General features: G+C 50.9%; 1 protein-coding gene across 1 annotated transcript in view; it reads left to right on the top strand.

The window, feature by feature from the left end:
* LOC120381414 (zinc finger protein 850-like) overlaps positions 1–16,236 on the top strand; it is a 376,174-nt gene that overhangs the window by 184,169 nt on the left and 175,769 nt on the right. Inside the window, exon 9 of the mRNA XM_039499601.1 lies at positions 5,925–6,669. Coding sequence (XP_039355535.1) covers positions 5,925–6,669 — 745 coding nt within the window. The remainder of the gene's footprint in view (positions 1–5,924; positions 6,670–16,236) is intronic.

The following is a 16,236-nucleotide window of genomic DNA, read 5'->3' on the forward strand; positions in this document are numbered from 1 at the left end:
TGGGGTGTAGTGACAGATGGGGCCTAATTTCAAGGCACAGGAGTTGGGAATAGAAATTCCCCTCTTTGTGGAACTGGAAATAACCCCCCAGCCAGGGCTGGGAAAACTTCCCCGGCTCCCAGTGCTGGAGCCGGAATCTACTGACACTTCATTAGTTACCACCACCACCCCAATCTTTGTGGTAACTGCAAACTTTATCAGTGATGATTTTATATCCTCTTCCAGGTCATTGATAAGAATGTTAAATAACACAGAGCCAAGAACCAATCCTTGTGCGAAGCCCCTAGAAAGAAATCCACTCGACCATGGTTCCCCATTTACAATCCCAGTTTTTAACCTATTTAATAGATGCCCTGTGTATTTTGTATCTTGCTAGTTTTCTAGTCAAAATGTTGTGCCGAACAAAGTCATATGCCTTACAGAAGTCTAGCTATGTTACATCATTACTATTAGTTGCAACCAAACTTTTGATCTCATCCAATAAGGATATCCAGTTAGTTTGACAGAATCTGTTGTGTCTAAACCTTTGTTAATGGGCACTAATTATATTACCCTCCTTAAATTCTTTATTAATGAAATCCAGTATTGGCTGCTGCACTCTTGTAATTAGCTGGGTCACCTCTTTTACACGTTTTAAATATTGGCACAGCATTAGCTTTATTCCAGTCTTATGGAATTTCCCCAGTGTTCCAAGTCCTAATGAAAATCAACATTAACAGTCCACCACACTCCTCCACCGGGTCTTTGAAAACTCTTGTTATCTGGACCCGCTGATTTAAACACGTCTAACTTTAATAGCTGCTGTTTAACGTCCTCATGAGTTAATGATGGAATGGAAAGTGTGTCGTCGTCAACACCTTATGATATGAGTTACTTCATCTGTTTTTCTCCAAATCCAGGAGAGAAACATTTATTGAACACTTTTACCTCTTCTCCATTATTTTTGATAATTCTGCCATTTCCATCTAGTAATTTACCACTACCATTGTTAGGATTAATTTTGTACTTAATATACTTTTAAAAACTTGCTTCTTATTTTCATTGATTGATCATTGATTTCTGATAGCTTTAGGGTGACCAGATGTCCCGATAAAATCGGGACTGTCCTGATATTTAACCCTTTGTCCCGCGTCCCGATTGATGTATGATCGGGACACCAATTGTCCCAATAATCAGATAAGGAGGCGGCGAGTTCCCCACTCCTTGCCTCCTTCTTCCTCCCCCAGCAGGCCGCGTCCCCGCTCCTCCCCCTCCCTCCCAGTACTTCCCGCTGCCTAACAGCTGTTTGGCGTGGGTTGGACTTTCCGGGAGGAGTGGGAGGAGCAGGGATGCACGCTCGGGGAGGAGGCAGAGGAGGCAGGGCAGGGGTGGGCACCGGGGGGGTGGGGGTGGAAGGCGGGGGGGTGAGAGTCGTGCTGGGGCAGGTGAGCACCCACCCGGCAGACAGGAAGTGGGCACCATCGGTGAGTGGCGGGGGGGGTGAAAAGGTGTGTGGCGGGCGGGGGTGAAGAGGAGAGGGTGGGTGGGGACTGAGGAGGACGCAGCAAGCCAGCAGCGGGCTGGGGGATGAGGAAAGGCACAGTGGGGCGGGGGGAGGACTGAACGGGGGAGCGGAGCCTGGGGCAGAGTGGGGGGGAGCCTGGGAGGAGTGGGGGTTGGACTATTGGCGGGGCTGATGGCACCCCAATGTGTCGCGATATTGCAGGCTTGTGATCTGGTCACTCTAGATACCTTCCCTTACCAATTTTCTACAATTCTGACCTTCTAACTTCTAGTCTTTACTATTGACTTCCCCTTTCTTCCATATATTTTATTTGGAGAGTGTTGGGATTCCTACCAGGGAGCCACCAGCAGGGTCCAGAGACAGCCCCATCTCCTGTATCAAACTCTGGCTAATGGGTATGTGATAAATGTGCCGACCCTGCCTCCGTCTGTCAGCTGGGAGACACAAAGATTCTCTCTTTCTACCCTCTGATGCCTCCTGGCTGCTCTAAGCGAAGTGGGGTGGGACTCTGTTAACATGGGCTTCCCGGAGCCTCCATTTACCTGGTGCTGCTGTTCCATGAATAGTGGGGCTGTGAGTGGGGCAGCAGGTCCTGAGTGTTGGACTCTTGCTCTTTCAGGGGCCGGTGACCTTCGAGGAGGTGGCTGTGTATTTCTCCAGGGAAGAGGGGGCTCTGCTGGACCCCGCTCAGAGAGCCCTCTACTGGAATGTCATGCAGGAGAACTACGAGAATGTGACCTCGCTGGGTAAGGAGTCCTGTCCCCTGGGTTATTAGAAGCTGTGGGGTCTCTGAAGAACCTGAGCAGTAATAACTTGATACCTTTATTCGTCATAAAAGCAGCAAAGAATCCTTTGGCACCTGATAGACTAACAGACATTTTGCAGCATGAGCTTTCGTGGGTGAATACCCACTTCGTCGGATGCCTCATCTCCCACCCACTAGTATAATTTTTGGACATGTGCCTTTTTGGTGCCATCAGTCATTTTAAAATTGCATCAAATGTATCCTTATTGGATGCATTAATAACTACATGAATCACTGTAGCTTTCATGCCTTTTCCTCAGTGTAAGAGGAAAATATGCCGCCTGTAGAATTCTAAATTGAGTGAATAGGTGTGTGACTCATGCCTGGCTTGTGTGACAGTCAGATGAGCTCCTCTTTCGATAGGAGAGTGAATAATGTTCCCATTCAGGGGCCCACGGGTGAAGGGAGAACAGAGCCGTGGGAGGGGAGGAGAAGGGGGGGAGTAGGTAATTCTGGGGTGCCAGGACACGGGGAGGGTGTGTGCAGGGTTAGAGCTAAGAAGCAGCAGGGAGGGAGGAGGTTGTGAGAGACGAGGAGGGAACACAAGAAGCTCCCAAGGTGCCGGGCGGTGGTGCCGGCTGAGAGTAATGGGAAGAAGGGGAGGGGAGTGTGGGGGAAGGGCACCCAGGAAGTGGCCTGGGTGGGTCAGTGGGAGGGAGGAGAGGTTTGGGGATCTAGAGCTGTGGGGATCCCAGACCTTTAACCCCGAATCCCTGCCCAAGCCTTCTTGGTTTAGAGCCTCCACTCCAGTTTTATTTCTGTTCAGTTTCACTTCATTATACATTTCCCCCCCCAAATATTATTATTTTAACTCTTGACCTCCCTCTCCCACTCATTACCCCCCTCCCCTTATAACCTCCCCATCTCTGTGCACAGCGACCCCGGCCACCGACCCTGAGTCCTTGCTGCATCCTCCCTCCCAGAGCAGGGCCCCTTCCCAGGCACACATGGGCACTTTGTTGATGATGCCACAGGCTGGTGGTGTAGCCTGGACAGTGTTTACACCGATAAGATGACGTGTTGGGGTGCAGCTCGCCCTTGTACATGGCTACTCACCGTTACTGGAGGAGATGAAATTGGGTGAAACACACAGACACTTGATTTATAGTTGAAATCATAGGCAAGGATCAATACACGTAACGATTACAGTCAGAGAAGTATAGTAAAGAGAGGCTTGCACTGTGCGGACTTACAAGCTATGGACACCATTGGAAACAAAGATCGAGGCGCAAGGGAGCCCATCAGACGGGAGGCCCTGCTTCAGTTTACACTGTCTCGGGGACCTGACAAAATGAAAAACTGGTCACTAGGAGACGTATTTTCTCCGCTTCCTTATGGTAATAGGATGGCAATATACCACATCTGCTCCTTTGCTCTGATTATAATAATGTCAATAGCTGCCCCAAACCATACCTGGCCTTTGGGAAGTCCATAATTAAGCATCAAGCCCTCAATACTCATGATTTACATCACTGATTTATTAATCATTCTAATATATGAATGCATCCAACTGCTGAGATACTTCATAGCAAACTAATTGCTAGAGCCCGCCCCAGACTTCCTTCTTTCAGAATCCTGTGGCGTATTCCACCCGCTTGTGGTTCCTCATTAGTCTCTCAAAATGAGGGTGCGAAATATCTGACCTGGGATTGTCTCCTTAGGCCTATTCAGGTAAATCCCACACCTCCCACAAAGGCTCCACCTAATACAACACCACTGGCCATCACATACAGCCCCTCTCCAGTGCATTATCAACGATCTACAAGCTATCCTGGAAAACGATCCCTCACTCTCACAGAGCTTGGGAGGTAGGCCAGGTCCTCGCTTACAGACAACCCCCGAACCTGAAGCAAATACTCACCAGCAACTACACACCACACCACAGAAACACCAACCCAGGAACCAATCTCTGTAGCAAACCTCATTGCCTACTCTGTCCCCAGATCTACTCTAGCGACACCATCAGAGGACCCAACCACATCAGCCACACCATCAAGGGCTCATTCACCTGCACGTCTACTAATGTGATATATGCCATCATGTGCCAGCAGTGCCCCTCTGCCATGTACATTGCCCAAACCGGACAGTCTCTAGGTAAAAGAATAAATGGACACAAATTGGACATCAGGAATGGTAACATACACAAGCCAGTAGGTGAACACTTCAATCTCCCTAGTCATTCTATAACAGATTTCAAAGTCACTATTCTTGAACAAAAAAACTTCAGAAACAGCCTTCGAAGAGAAACAGCAGAACTAAAATTCATTTTCAAATTTTACACCATTAATCTCCACTTGTGAGGTAACTCCCTCCTCCTCATGTGTCAGTATATAATGCCTGCATCTGTAACTTTCACTCCATGCACCTGAAGAAGTGAGGTTGTTTTACCCACGAAAGCTTATACCCAAATAAATCTGTTAGTCTTTAAGGTGCCACCAGACTCCTTGATGTTTTTGTGGATGCAGACTGACACGGCTACCCCTGATACTTGACAATTCTAACATATCCTAACATAATTCTCTAGCCAATTATATCCCACTACGTAATTTACTCACACCTAGCAACATGAATTTTACAGCAGATAGAAACAATTAGCGAACCAGACTGATTAACAAGGTAAAAGTGGTGACCATAAAGATAAGACAATAAAGAAAAGAGAGTTTGACAACCACAGCCATTGATAAGGGATTTATTGCCAGAGAGGATGATTTATAATAATAATACTAACACTTCTGCCACTTTGAGCCAAGGAAGCTGGCCTTGGTATTCTACTGCTTAAAAATGAGTAGGGATTACAACCATGGAATATTCTTTGTGACGAGTATCCCACAAATTCCACTGACCTCCCTTCTTTTCTTTGCCTGGAGTAGGGTTTCCAATTTCCAAACCTGATGTGATCTCGCAGCTGGAACGAGGGGAAGAGCCGTGGGTCCCGGACCTCCAGGCCTCTGAGAAAGAAGTGCTCCCGAGAGCTGCCTGCACAGGTGAGGACTTGGTTAAACCAACTCAACAACTGTTTAGGAATGCAGGAAACATTTGGGATGCCCTACAAAGAGCCTGTGAGCTCTCCAAGCTCAGGATTGTTCCCTGCAGATGTGGAATCATTATGGCAGATGTCACTCATGGCTTCCCTCCTACCCTGACTGACAACTTGCAGCAGGTCCCTCCCCGGTCTCGCTTTCCCTTGAGTGTTCTGGTGAGATGTGGACCAAAACTGATCCCTTCCTCTCTCCTCTGGGGAAGGGTTTGGGGAAAATCAGCTCCTGAGAGGTTTGATCTCTCCCATACATATTTTGGTTTTTTCATCCCTTTTTCCATTCCTCTCTCTGACATTTCCTTTCTTTCTGGCACAGGGAGTGACCTATGCCTGGATTCGCTCTGTCTCCCATCAGGTGATGGGATGGTGAGTGAGAATGAGAAGGAGAAACTCCAGCAGGAAGATGCTCAGCAAGTAGAACCATATGGAACGTTATCAGGAAGATCCAAAGGGAATGTTTCCGGGCGTTGTGCACTCCCTGAAAAAGCAAAAGCCTGTGAGACGCAGCAGAGGCCAGATGAAAACTTCAGTAGCCACTCAGACCTTATAACCCGCGACAGAATCCACTTGGAAGGGAGACGCTACACATGCCATGAGTGCGGGAAAAGCTTCAGTCGGCATTCACACCTTATCATACATCATAGAATCCACACAGGAGAGACGCCCTACACATGCTCTGAGTGCGGGAAAAGCTTTAAGGACAGCTCTGCCCTGAGCGCACATAGGAGAATCCACACGGCTGAGAAACCTTATGGATGCTCTGAGTGCGGAAAAAGCTTTAAGCACAGCTCTGCCCTGAGCAGACACAGGAGAATCCACACGGGTGAGAAACTTTATGGATGCGCTGAGTGCGGGAAAAGCTTTAGTCAGCGTTCAAGCCTTATCTCACATCAGAGAATCCACACAGGAGTGAAGCCCTACACATGCTCTGAGTGCGGGAAAAGCTTTAAACAGAGCTCTACCCTGAGCGCACATAGGAGAATCCACACGGGTGAGAAACCTTATGGATGCTCTGAGTGCGGAAAAAGCTTTAAGCTCAGCTCTGCCCTGAGCAGACATCATGGAATCCACACGGGTGAGAAACCTTATGGATGCTCTGAGTGCGGGAAAAGCTTCAGTCAGCGTTCAAGCCTTATCACACATCAGAGAATCCACACAGGAGAGACGCCCTACACGTGCTCTGAGTGCGGGAAACGCTTTAATCACAGCTCTGCCCTGAGCACACATAGGAGAATCCACACGGGTGAGAAACGTTATGGATGTTCTGAGTGCGGGAAAAGCTTCAAAAAGAGCTCACACCTCATTAGACATCGCAAAATCCACATTGGAGAACTGCTACAAATGCCTTGATTAGGGCTGGAAAAAGATTTTTTTTTTTTTTTTAAGAATCTCATTTGCTAATTCTCACCTAGTGATCTGTGCACCATCTTCACTGTAGTCTCTCAGCTCCCCCAGATCAGTTGCCTGCTTCTGCCTTTTGCAGCTCACCCTCTTTGGGGTCAGTCCTGTGATCTTTCCTATCAACTCCTTTCCTTCTGAGTCACAGGAGTGTGTGTCCCTCCAGCCAGGAATGTTCATCAGCCATGGGCAGCAGGTTATATCTGTGTGTGGTGCCCGGGCTCCAGGAATATTCAGGGCCGGCGCCCTGCTCCAGCAATATTTGGAGCTGGGTCTCTCCCCCTGCCCTGCCTGGATCGGTCCCCGGCCCCCGGGGTCCTCCCCCTCTCCCGCCACGTCCCTGCCTGGAGCAGGTCTCAGCCCCCGCCTGCCACCCCCACACCGCGCCGTGTCCCTGCCTGACAGAAAGCAGCCGCTTCTCTCCCCTGCCTGCTCTGTGCTGCCGGAGGGCTCCCAGCAGAACTGCTGTCTGCTGCCGCAGGGTCCTAGCGCCTGCCATTCACTAATGGCAAGGCAGGCTGCCCTTACCCTGAGCCTCTCCAATGCCCCAAACCCTCAGCCCCAGCCAGAGCCCTCATCCCCCTGCACCCTAATCCTCATCCCCAGCCAGAGCCCTCATCCCCCTGCACCCTAATCCTTAGCCCCAGCCAGAGCCCTCATCCCCCTGCACCCTAATCCTCATCCCCAGCCACAGCCCTCATCCCCCCGCACCCTAATCCTCAGCCCCAGCCAGAGCCCTCATCCCCACACCCTAATCCTCAGCCCCGGCCAGAGCCCTCATCCCCGCACCCTAATCCTCAGCCCCAGCCACATCCTCATCCCCGCACCCTAATCCTCATCCTCAGCCAGAGCCCTCATCCCCGCACCCTAATTCTCAGCCCCAGCCCTGAGCGCCCCACATCATGAACCCCTCATCCCCGCACCCCCACATCATGAACCCTCATCCCCTGCACCCTAATCTTCAGCCCCAGCCAGAGCCCTCATCCCCCTGCACCCTAAGCCTCAGCCCCAGCCCTGAGCGCCCCCACATCATGCACCCCACATCCTCAGCCCCACACCCCACACCCCAAACCACAGCCCAAGCCCCAAGCCCCCCCGCAGCATGAACCCCGCATCCACAGCCCTCACCCCACAGCCCAACCCTCTGCCCTAGCCGTGAGCCCCCCTCATCATGAACTCCTCATGCACAGCCCTCACCCTGCACTCCCTCCTATCCCCAAACTCATTCCCGCTTCCCATACACCCCTTCCCAACCCCAAACTCCATCCCAAAGCCTGCACCCTGCACCTCTCCTGCACCCTAATCCCCAGCCGAGGATCTGCACCCCAGACCTCCCCCGCCGAGCCCCCTCCCAGAGCCTTAGGCAGGTGGGGGCGGAGTTTGGGGGGGTGGAGTTGGGGGACGGGTTCTGGGCACCACCAAAATTTTTACAAACTTGCCACCCATGTCATCAGCTCCAGGTGGGGTACCCTGAGGCAAAAAACTACCTGTGCCTGACATCCTCTAGGGCTGCACATGGCGTTGGCTGCTCAAGTTAGTGATCTTGGGGTAAAAAGACAATTATAGTTGTAGAGCAGATGCAGCCCAGGTGCAGGGGTTGGCATTAGCTTTCCCCGTGACCTGACCTAAACAAACCCTGAGCATCACGGTTATACTGTTCCCCCATTTCAGAGCAATTGTTAGTCCTCAAGTTCCCCCTTTGGAAACCAATAGTTTCATTCCCAGTTGCTCTGCTGCAGGGCCGCCCAGAGGATTCCGGGGGCCCGGGGTCTTCGGCGGCGGGGGGCCCCTTCCGTTCCGGGACCCGCCACCAAAGTGCCCCGAAGACCCGCGGTGGGAGCCCCCCGCCACCGAATTACCGCCGAAGACCGGGCTGCGCTTCGGCGGCGGGTCCCGCCGCGGTAATTCGTGGCGGGGGCTCTCGCCGCTGGCCTTCGGGCACTTCGCGCCGGGTCCCGGAACGGAAGGGGCCCCGCCGCCAAGACCGGGCTCGCTTCGATGGCGGCGGGTCCCGCTTCCCGCCCTTCCCGGTTCCCGCTTCCCGCCCGCCCCCGCCCCCGTCCGCCGCTTCTCCCCACTCCTACCGGCCCCGCCGCCGCTCCATCCCCACCCCGCCTGGCCCCGCCCGCCCGCTTCTCCCGCCCGCCCCCGTCCGCCGCTTCTTCCCCTGCCCGCCCCGGCCGCCGCTCCATCCCCACCCCGCCTGGCCCCGGCCCGCCCCAGCCGCCGCTTCTCCGCCTGTCCTCGCCCCTCGCCCCGCCTGCCCGCCGCCGCTTCTCCCGGCCCCGGCTGCTTCTCGGCCCGGCCTCTCCCGCCCGCCTTTCTCCCGGCCCCGGCCTCGGCCTCTTACCGAGCGCTGCCGGGCAGGGCCTGAGCTCCGCCCCGCCAGAGCCGCGTGGTGAGGGGCGGGCTGGGAGCTCCACGCCGAGCGGAGGCAGCTGCCCGCCTCCCACGGCGCGGCGGGCTCAGGCTCGGCCGGAGTCTCGGCGCTTGATGCGCCGAGGCTCCCGGAGAGGGGCGGAGGCGGGAGCCTCCGCTCTTCTCTTGGGGGCCCCTGCGGAGCCCGGGGCAAATTGCCCCCTTTGCCCCCCCCTCTGGGCGGCCCTGCTCTGCTGTTGCTTTTGGTTGTGCTGCAGAGCAGATATTTTTACTACCATTTTCATCACTTAAAATATACTGAACTATAACAAAGAGCAGGAACAGGGCAGGGCTAGGGGAAAATGTCTTTTCACCCTCTGTAACAGCAGAGGAAGATAGGGTAAGTCAGAGGGATTCCCTTATTCCCCATCACCATCCCAGTCCCCCTGTTGTTCAGTTGGTTAGGTCAATATTTTTTCTAAAGGGCTGGGAAGAGGATTCGCTAGTAAATGACTTGGAACTAAGCAAAATGCCCAGACATTGGGCTCCCAAAGCAGTTGTGGCCCAGGCCCTGCAGGAGGTCGCTCCTGAAGAGATCTCCTTCCTCATTAGCTGCATGTTGCCTATTATTTGGGAAATGCAATCCCTGTCTAGGCAAGGATGGGAAAATGGAAGTGACATTTCCCTTCAGCTCCCCCCCTGGGAGATGCTGCAAATGTGTAGAAAATGAAATCCCTGTTGAATGTGATATAACTGCAGAAAGATACCTAATAGAGACCTGACATTTGGTGTTTTACAGGGATTCTAAGCCGCACCTGAATTTAGTCCCTAATTTAAATCTGTGCCACCAGATTAAAGAAATAAAAGGGCACAGTAGGGGGAGTTGTACCTCACTATCGCTACTGATCTGTTGTGCGGTTGCTGAAGAATTCTACGCCAGAGAAGTGTCAAATTACTCCAAGTAACGTCAAAGGTGTGACAGGAACACAGGTAGAAGTTGCAGGTAGTGGTGGTTGATTTTCACCCCAGAGATGGAAGCTGTGGTGACCTGTGGCCCAGGTAAACTATCTTTAGAACCTGCTCCCTAGTTAAGTGGCATTGGTCACACTCCTGAAGGATGCCATGATTAAATTGGGCACAACTGTCTTTTACCATTTGGATCCAAAGTTTCATGAAGCACAGAGAGAATCATAGAAGATCAGGGTTGGAAGAGACATTAGGAAGGTATCTAGTCCAACCCCCTGCTCAAAGCAGGACCAATCCCAACTAAATCATCCCAGTCAGGGCTTTGTCAAGCCGGGCCTTAAAAACCTCTTAAGGGTGGAGATTCCACCACCTCCCTAGGGAACCCATTCCAGTGCTTCACCAGCCTAGCGAAATAGTGTTTCCCAATATCCAACCTAGACCTCCCCCACTGCAACTTGAGACCATTGCTCCTTGTTCTGTCACCTGCCACCACTGAGAACAACTGAACTCCATCCTCTTTGGAACCCCCCTTCAGGCAGTTGAAGGCTGCTATCAAATCCCCCCTCACTCTTCTCTTCTGCAGACTAAACAAGTCCAGTTTCTTCAGCCTCTCCTAGTAAGTTATGTGCCCCCGATCATTTCTGTTGCCCTCTGCTGGACTCTCTCCAATTTTTCCACATCCTTTATGTAGTGGGGGCCCCAAAACTGGACGCAGTGCTCCAGATGTGGTTTCACCAGTGCCAAATAGAGGGGAATAATCACTTCCCTCAATCTGCTGGCAATGCCCCTACTAATGCAGCCCAATATGTTGTTAGCCTTCTTGGCAATTAGGGCACATTGCTGACTCATATCCAGGTTCTCATCCACTCTAATCCCCAGGTCCTTTTCTGCAGAACTGCTGCTTAGCCAGTCAGTCCCCAGCCTGTAGCGGCACATGGGATTCTTCTGTCCTAAGTGCAGGACTCTGCACTTGTCCCTTGGTGAACCTCATCAGGTTTCTTTTGGCCCAATCCTCTAATTTGTCTAGGTCACTCTGGACCCTATCCCTACTTTCCAGCGTATCTACCTCTCCCCCTATCTTAGTGTCATCCACGAACTTGCTGAGGGTGCAATCTATCCCATCATCCAGATCATTAATAAATATGTTGAACAAAAAAAGCGGCCCCAGGACCAACCTCTTGGGCACTCCACTTGATACCGGCTGCCAGCTAGACGTTGAGACTTTAATCACTACCCATTGAGCCTGACAATCTATCCACCTTTCTATCCACCTTATAGTCCAGTCATCCAGCCCATCCTTCTTTAACTTCCTGGCAAGAATACTGTTGGAGACTGTATCAAAAGCTTTGCTAAAGTCAAGGTTTATCACATCTGCTGCTTTTCTCATATCCGCGGAGCCAGTTATCTCATCATAGAAGGCAATCAAGTTGGTCAGGCATGACTTGCCCTTGGTGAATCCATGCTGACTGTTCCTGATCACTTTCCTCTCCTCCAAGTGCTTCAAAATGATTTCCTTGAGGGACCTGCTCCATGATTTTTCCAGGGACTGAGGTGAGGCTGATTGGTCTGTAATTCCTTCAGTTCTCCTCCTTCCCTTTTTTAAAGATGGGCACTATATTTGCCTTTTTCCGGTCATCTGGGACCTCCCCTGATTGCCACGAGTTTTCAGAGATAATGGCCAATGGCTCTGCAATCACATCAGCCAATTCCTTCAGCATCCTCAGATGTATTAAATCTGGATCCATGCACTTGTGCATGTCCAGCTTTTCTAAATAGTCCTTGTGACGTTATTGTATAAAGGTTGTTGTGTAAGGAGAGGTTATGGGTTGCTGGTTATGATTATGCTGTGTATATGTGTGTATCATTTTTTTTAGTTGAAGTTATGAATATTGGCTCTATACTGTCTGTATTTCAAACTTATGCTGTGCTTCTGGGTCACACCCCAGACAAGTTGGTGTCAGCTCTGCCTAGCCTGCTTGATGGCCCGTTAAGGACCATCTGCTATACAATTGACACATTGGAGAAGGCAGATACGCCTTGTGACTCAGCAAAGTAAGCAGGGACTTGCCCATGTGACTCCAAACTCCATTTTGCTGTAATTTTCCACAGTGAGGACAAAGAGGTGTCCTTATACCTGGAAGAGACTATAAAAGGCAGCTGCCTCATCTCCATCTCCATCTTGTCCTGCTTCTTACCTCTGGAGGGACTTTGCTACAAATGGAAGCTCTACACAAAGGACTGAATGACCCATCCCAGCGGGGGATGTACTCCAGAGACTTGATTTGAACTTGCAATTTATTCTATCACTGCTACAAGCCTGAACCAAGAACTTTGCCATCACTGTATGTAATTGATTCCATTTATCCAATTCTAGCTCTCATCTCTGTCTTTTTCCTTTTTATAAATAAACTTTTAAATTTTAGATCTCAAAGGATTGACAACAGCGTGATTTGTGGCTAAAATCTGATTTGTATATTGACCTGGGTCTGGGACTTGGTCCTTTGGGATCAAGAGAACCTCTTTTCTTTTACTGGGGTGTTGGTTTTCATAACCATTCGTCCCCATAACAAGTGGCACTGGTGGTGATACTGGGAGACTGGAGTGTCTAAGGGAATTGCTTGTGTGACTCGTGGTTAGCCAGTGGGGTGAAACCAAAGTCCTCTTGGTCTGGCTGGTTTGGTTTGCCTTGGTATGCAAAGGAACCCCAGCCTTGGGCTGTGACTACCCTGCTTTAAGCAATTTGTTCTGAATTGATACTCTCAGTTGGGTCCCACCAGAGCCAGCATTGTTACAGTCCTTAACCTGTTCTTTCACCGCCGAGGGCTGCTCACCTTCGCCCCATACTGTGCTGCCCAGTGCAGCAGTCTGGGAGCTGACTTTGTCTGTGAAGACTGAGGCAAAAAAAGCATCGAGTACTTCAGCTTTTTCCGCGTTATCTGTCACTAGGTTGCCTCCCTCATTCATTAAGGATCCCACACTTTCCCTGACCTTTTTCTTGTTGCTAACATACCTGTAGAAACCCTTCTTGTTACCCTTCACATCCCTTGCTAGCTGCAACTCCAATCATGCCTTGGCCTTCCTGATTACACCCCTGTATGCTCGAGCAATATTTTTATACTCCTCCCTAGTCATCTGACCATGTTTCCACTTCTTGTAAGCTTCTTTTTTGAGTTTAAGCTCACGGAAGATTTTGCTGTTAAGCCAAGCTGGTCACGTGACACATTTGCTAGTCTTTCTGCACGTCGGGATGGTTTGTTCCTGTGCCCCTAATAAGGCTTCTTTAAAATACAGCCAGCTCTCCTGGACTCCTTTCCCCCTCATCTTAGCCTCACAGGGGATCCTGCCCATCAGTTGCCACCTACTTCTACTTCCCCTACCAATTCTTCCCTGTTTGTGAGCAGCAGATGAAGAGGAGACAGGCTCCTGCTTGGTTCCTCCAGTAGTTGCACCAGGAAATTGTCCCCAACACTCTCCAAAAACTGCCCAGATTGTCTGTGCACCGCTGTATGGCTCTCCCAGCAGATGTCAGGGTGACTGAAGTGCCCCATGAGAACCCGGGCCTGTGATCTGGAAACTTCTGTTTAGTTGTCTGAAGAAAGCGTCGTCCACCTCATGCTCCTGGTCTGGTGGTCTATAGTGCACACCCACACCATGACATCACCCTTGTTGCTCTCACTTCTAAACTTAACCCAAAGACTCTCAACAGGCTTTTCTCCAGGTTCATACGGGAGCTCTGAGCAGTCATACAGTGCAACTCCTCCACCTTTCCTCCCCGTCTGTCCTTCCTGAACAGTTTATACCCATCCATGACATGTGAACTGCTCCACCAAGTCTCTGTTATTCCAATCACATCATAGTTCTTTGACTGTGCGAGGACTTCCAATTCTTCCTGCTTATTTCCCAGGTTTCTTGCGTTGGTTTACATGCATCTAAGATAACTAGCCAATTGAATCAGCCAGTATGAATCAGGAGGCCCCCCCATTGCATCCTCCTCCTTGTGTTTCCTCCCAGTATCCCACTTCCCCACTTACCTCAGGGATTAGGTCACCATCCCCTGGTGAACCTCACTAGGTTAACAACCCTGTCTGCGAAGATACTCTTCCCTCTCTTCATTAGCTGGATTCCATCTCTTCCTAGCAGTCCTTCTTCCCAGAACAACATCCCATAGCTGAGGAATCCAAAGCCCTCTCTCTGACGCCACCTGCGTAACCATGCATTTACCTCCACCGTTCGATAGTTCCTACCTGGGACTTTTTTTTCAAAAGGGAGGATGGACGAGAACACGACTTGTGCCTCAAACTCCTTTATGCTTCTTCTCAGAGCCACGTAGTCTGCAGTGACCCGCTCAAGGTCATTCTTGGAGAAGTAGGAAGGGCTAGCGGTCCGAGGGCTCGATCGGTCTTGGCAGACACTCCATCACATCCTGAATTGTAGCTCCAGGCAAGCAGCACACTGCTCGAGTCTCTCGGTCTGGTCAGCAGATGGATAACTCTGACCCTTTAGGGAAGAGTCCCCGGCCACCACCACCCGTCTCCTCCTCTTGGGAGTGGTGGTCATGGAACCCCCATCCCTAGGACAATGCATCTCATGTCTTCTGGTCAATGCGATCTCCTTCTGATCCCTAGATTGCTCTTCCAAATCATTCTCCACAGTAGAACCTGTGAACGGTTTCTTACCTCTATCTGCATCGGGGGTACATGGGTTCTCCTCCTTCTTCTTCTGTAGGTCACATGGTGCCAGTTTCTTCCCCGTTCTGTGCTGCCCTCTCTGATTCTTCGGCATGTTGTGCCTCCAGAACCAAACGCTGACTTCTGTGCAGAAAGTCTTCATTTTCTCTGCTGCAGCACAAGGTTGATACTTGTGTCTCTAATCCTTTAACCTAATATGGAGACCAGTTTGCACTTTGTACAGACAAAGTCGCTTCTGGGAGAAAGACAAACATGGCACATCCTGTGCCGGTCACAACAGCTGATCGCTCACCATCCATGTCTTCCTTCTAAAAGCATCCTCAGATGTTGTATTTACTTCTCACAGAAGCCTGAAAGGCAAAAACCCTCTGTGGGAACTCCCCCAGGCAAACTGCCAGGCAACAGCTGAATCCTTCAGAGCCATTCCATGCCTATGGGTCCCAATCTGGCTGCCTTGTTGGACAAGAAGCACTTCCATGCTGGCAAATGATGGTAGCCAATGAGGGAATGTATCAGATTCCAAGTTCAGACTGCAGGATACATGAATGCGGAGTCCAGAGTCTGTGGTTTGGTGTCTTAGTTTTGCTCTAGCATCTGATGCATTTGTATCACTTCTCCACCTCCTGCTACTGTGAAGGATTAGAAAGTGTGAAAATAGAGCACAGGTGGTTTTTCTCATGATGCAGCCTTCCCATGTCATGTGAGAGCCCTTCCACCCACACTTCTGGGAGAAGCCCCAGGGAGAAATGAACTCACAGAAATGGAAGGCTCCTAGGTTATTGTAGAATGTGTCTTCACACAAAGCTGACTGGGTGGAAATGGGAATTAAGAGAAAACTGCCCTATGGGTTTATATGTTGTAATTGTTGAATAAGTTGGTACCAGAGACACTGATATTAAACATGAAGTTAATTAGTATCACGGAAGGGGCTGATGATGTGCTAACTTTCAGTGTTGCAATATAATTCAGGTTTTCTTCTCGTTCTCTCCCTGCCCCCTCCTACTATACAGGAAATGGAGGCTAATCCTGAAATTAAACCCTCACTCCAGCCTTTGTCCAGTTTCCCGGGCAGAAGCTGTCACCTGGCCCCAACCCCCTCCTGGGCTCAGGTTATGTGCTCAGGTAACGTCCCTCCAGCGAAGTCACACGCTGATATCCCACCACTGTCTAGTATTAATGCAGACAGTAAACTAGTGAAACTCCCATGCAACATCACCAGGCCCACCCTCCCCGCTCCCTCCTCCGTCACACCTCTCCCCGCTTTGAGACTGAACTGAGCGGGGTCCCTCTGCCCAGTGACCTGGGGAAGTGCAGGGCCCCCTCTCCAGGACAACATCCCAATCCCCAGTCTGAGAACCCCTGGACTAGAGAAAATGGTGGCGTCTGTCATATGAAATCTTCAACTCGTGATCTGAGGCCTTCAGGCGTCAGCCAGAGGTTGCGGGCAGAAGTGGGTGGGTGAGGGTCGGTCGCCTGTGAT

Source organism: Mauremys reevesii, linkage group 14 (assembly GCF_016161935.1).
Source record: "Mauremys reevesii isolate NIE-2019 linkage group 14, ASM1616193v1, whole genome shotgun sequence".
Classification (NCBI taxonomy): Eukaryota; Metazoa; Chordata; order Testudines; family Geoemydidae; genus Mauremys; species Mauremys reevesii.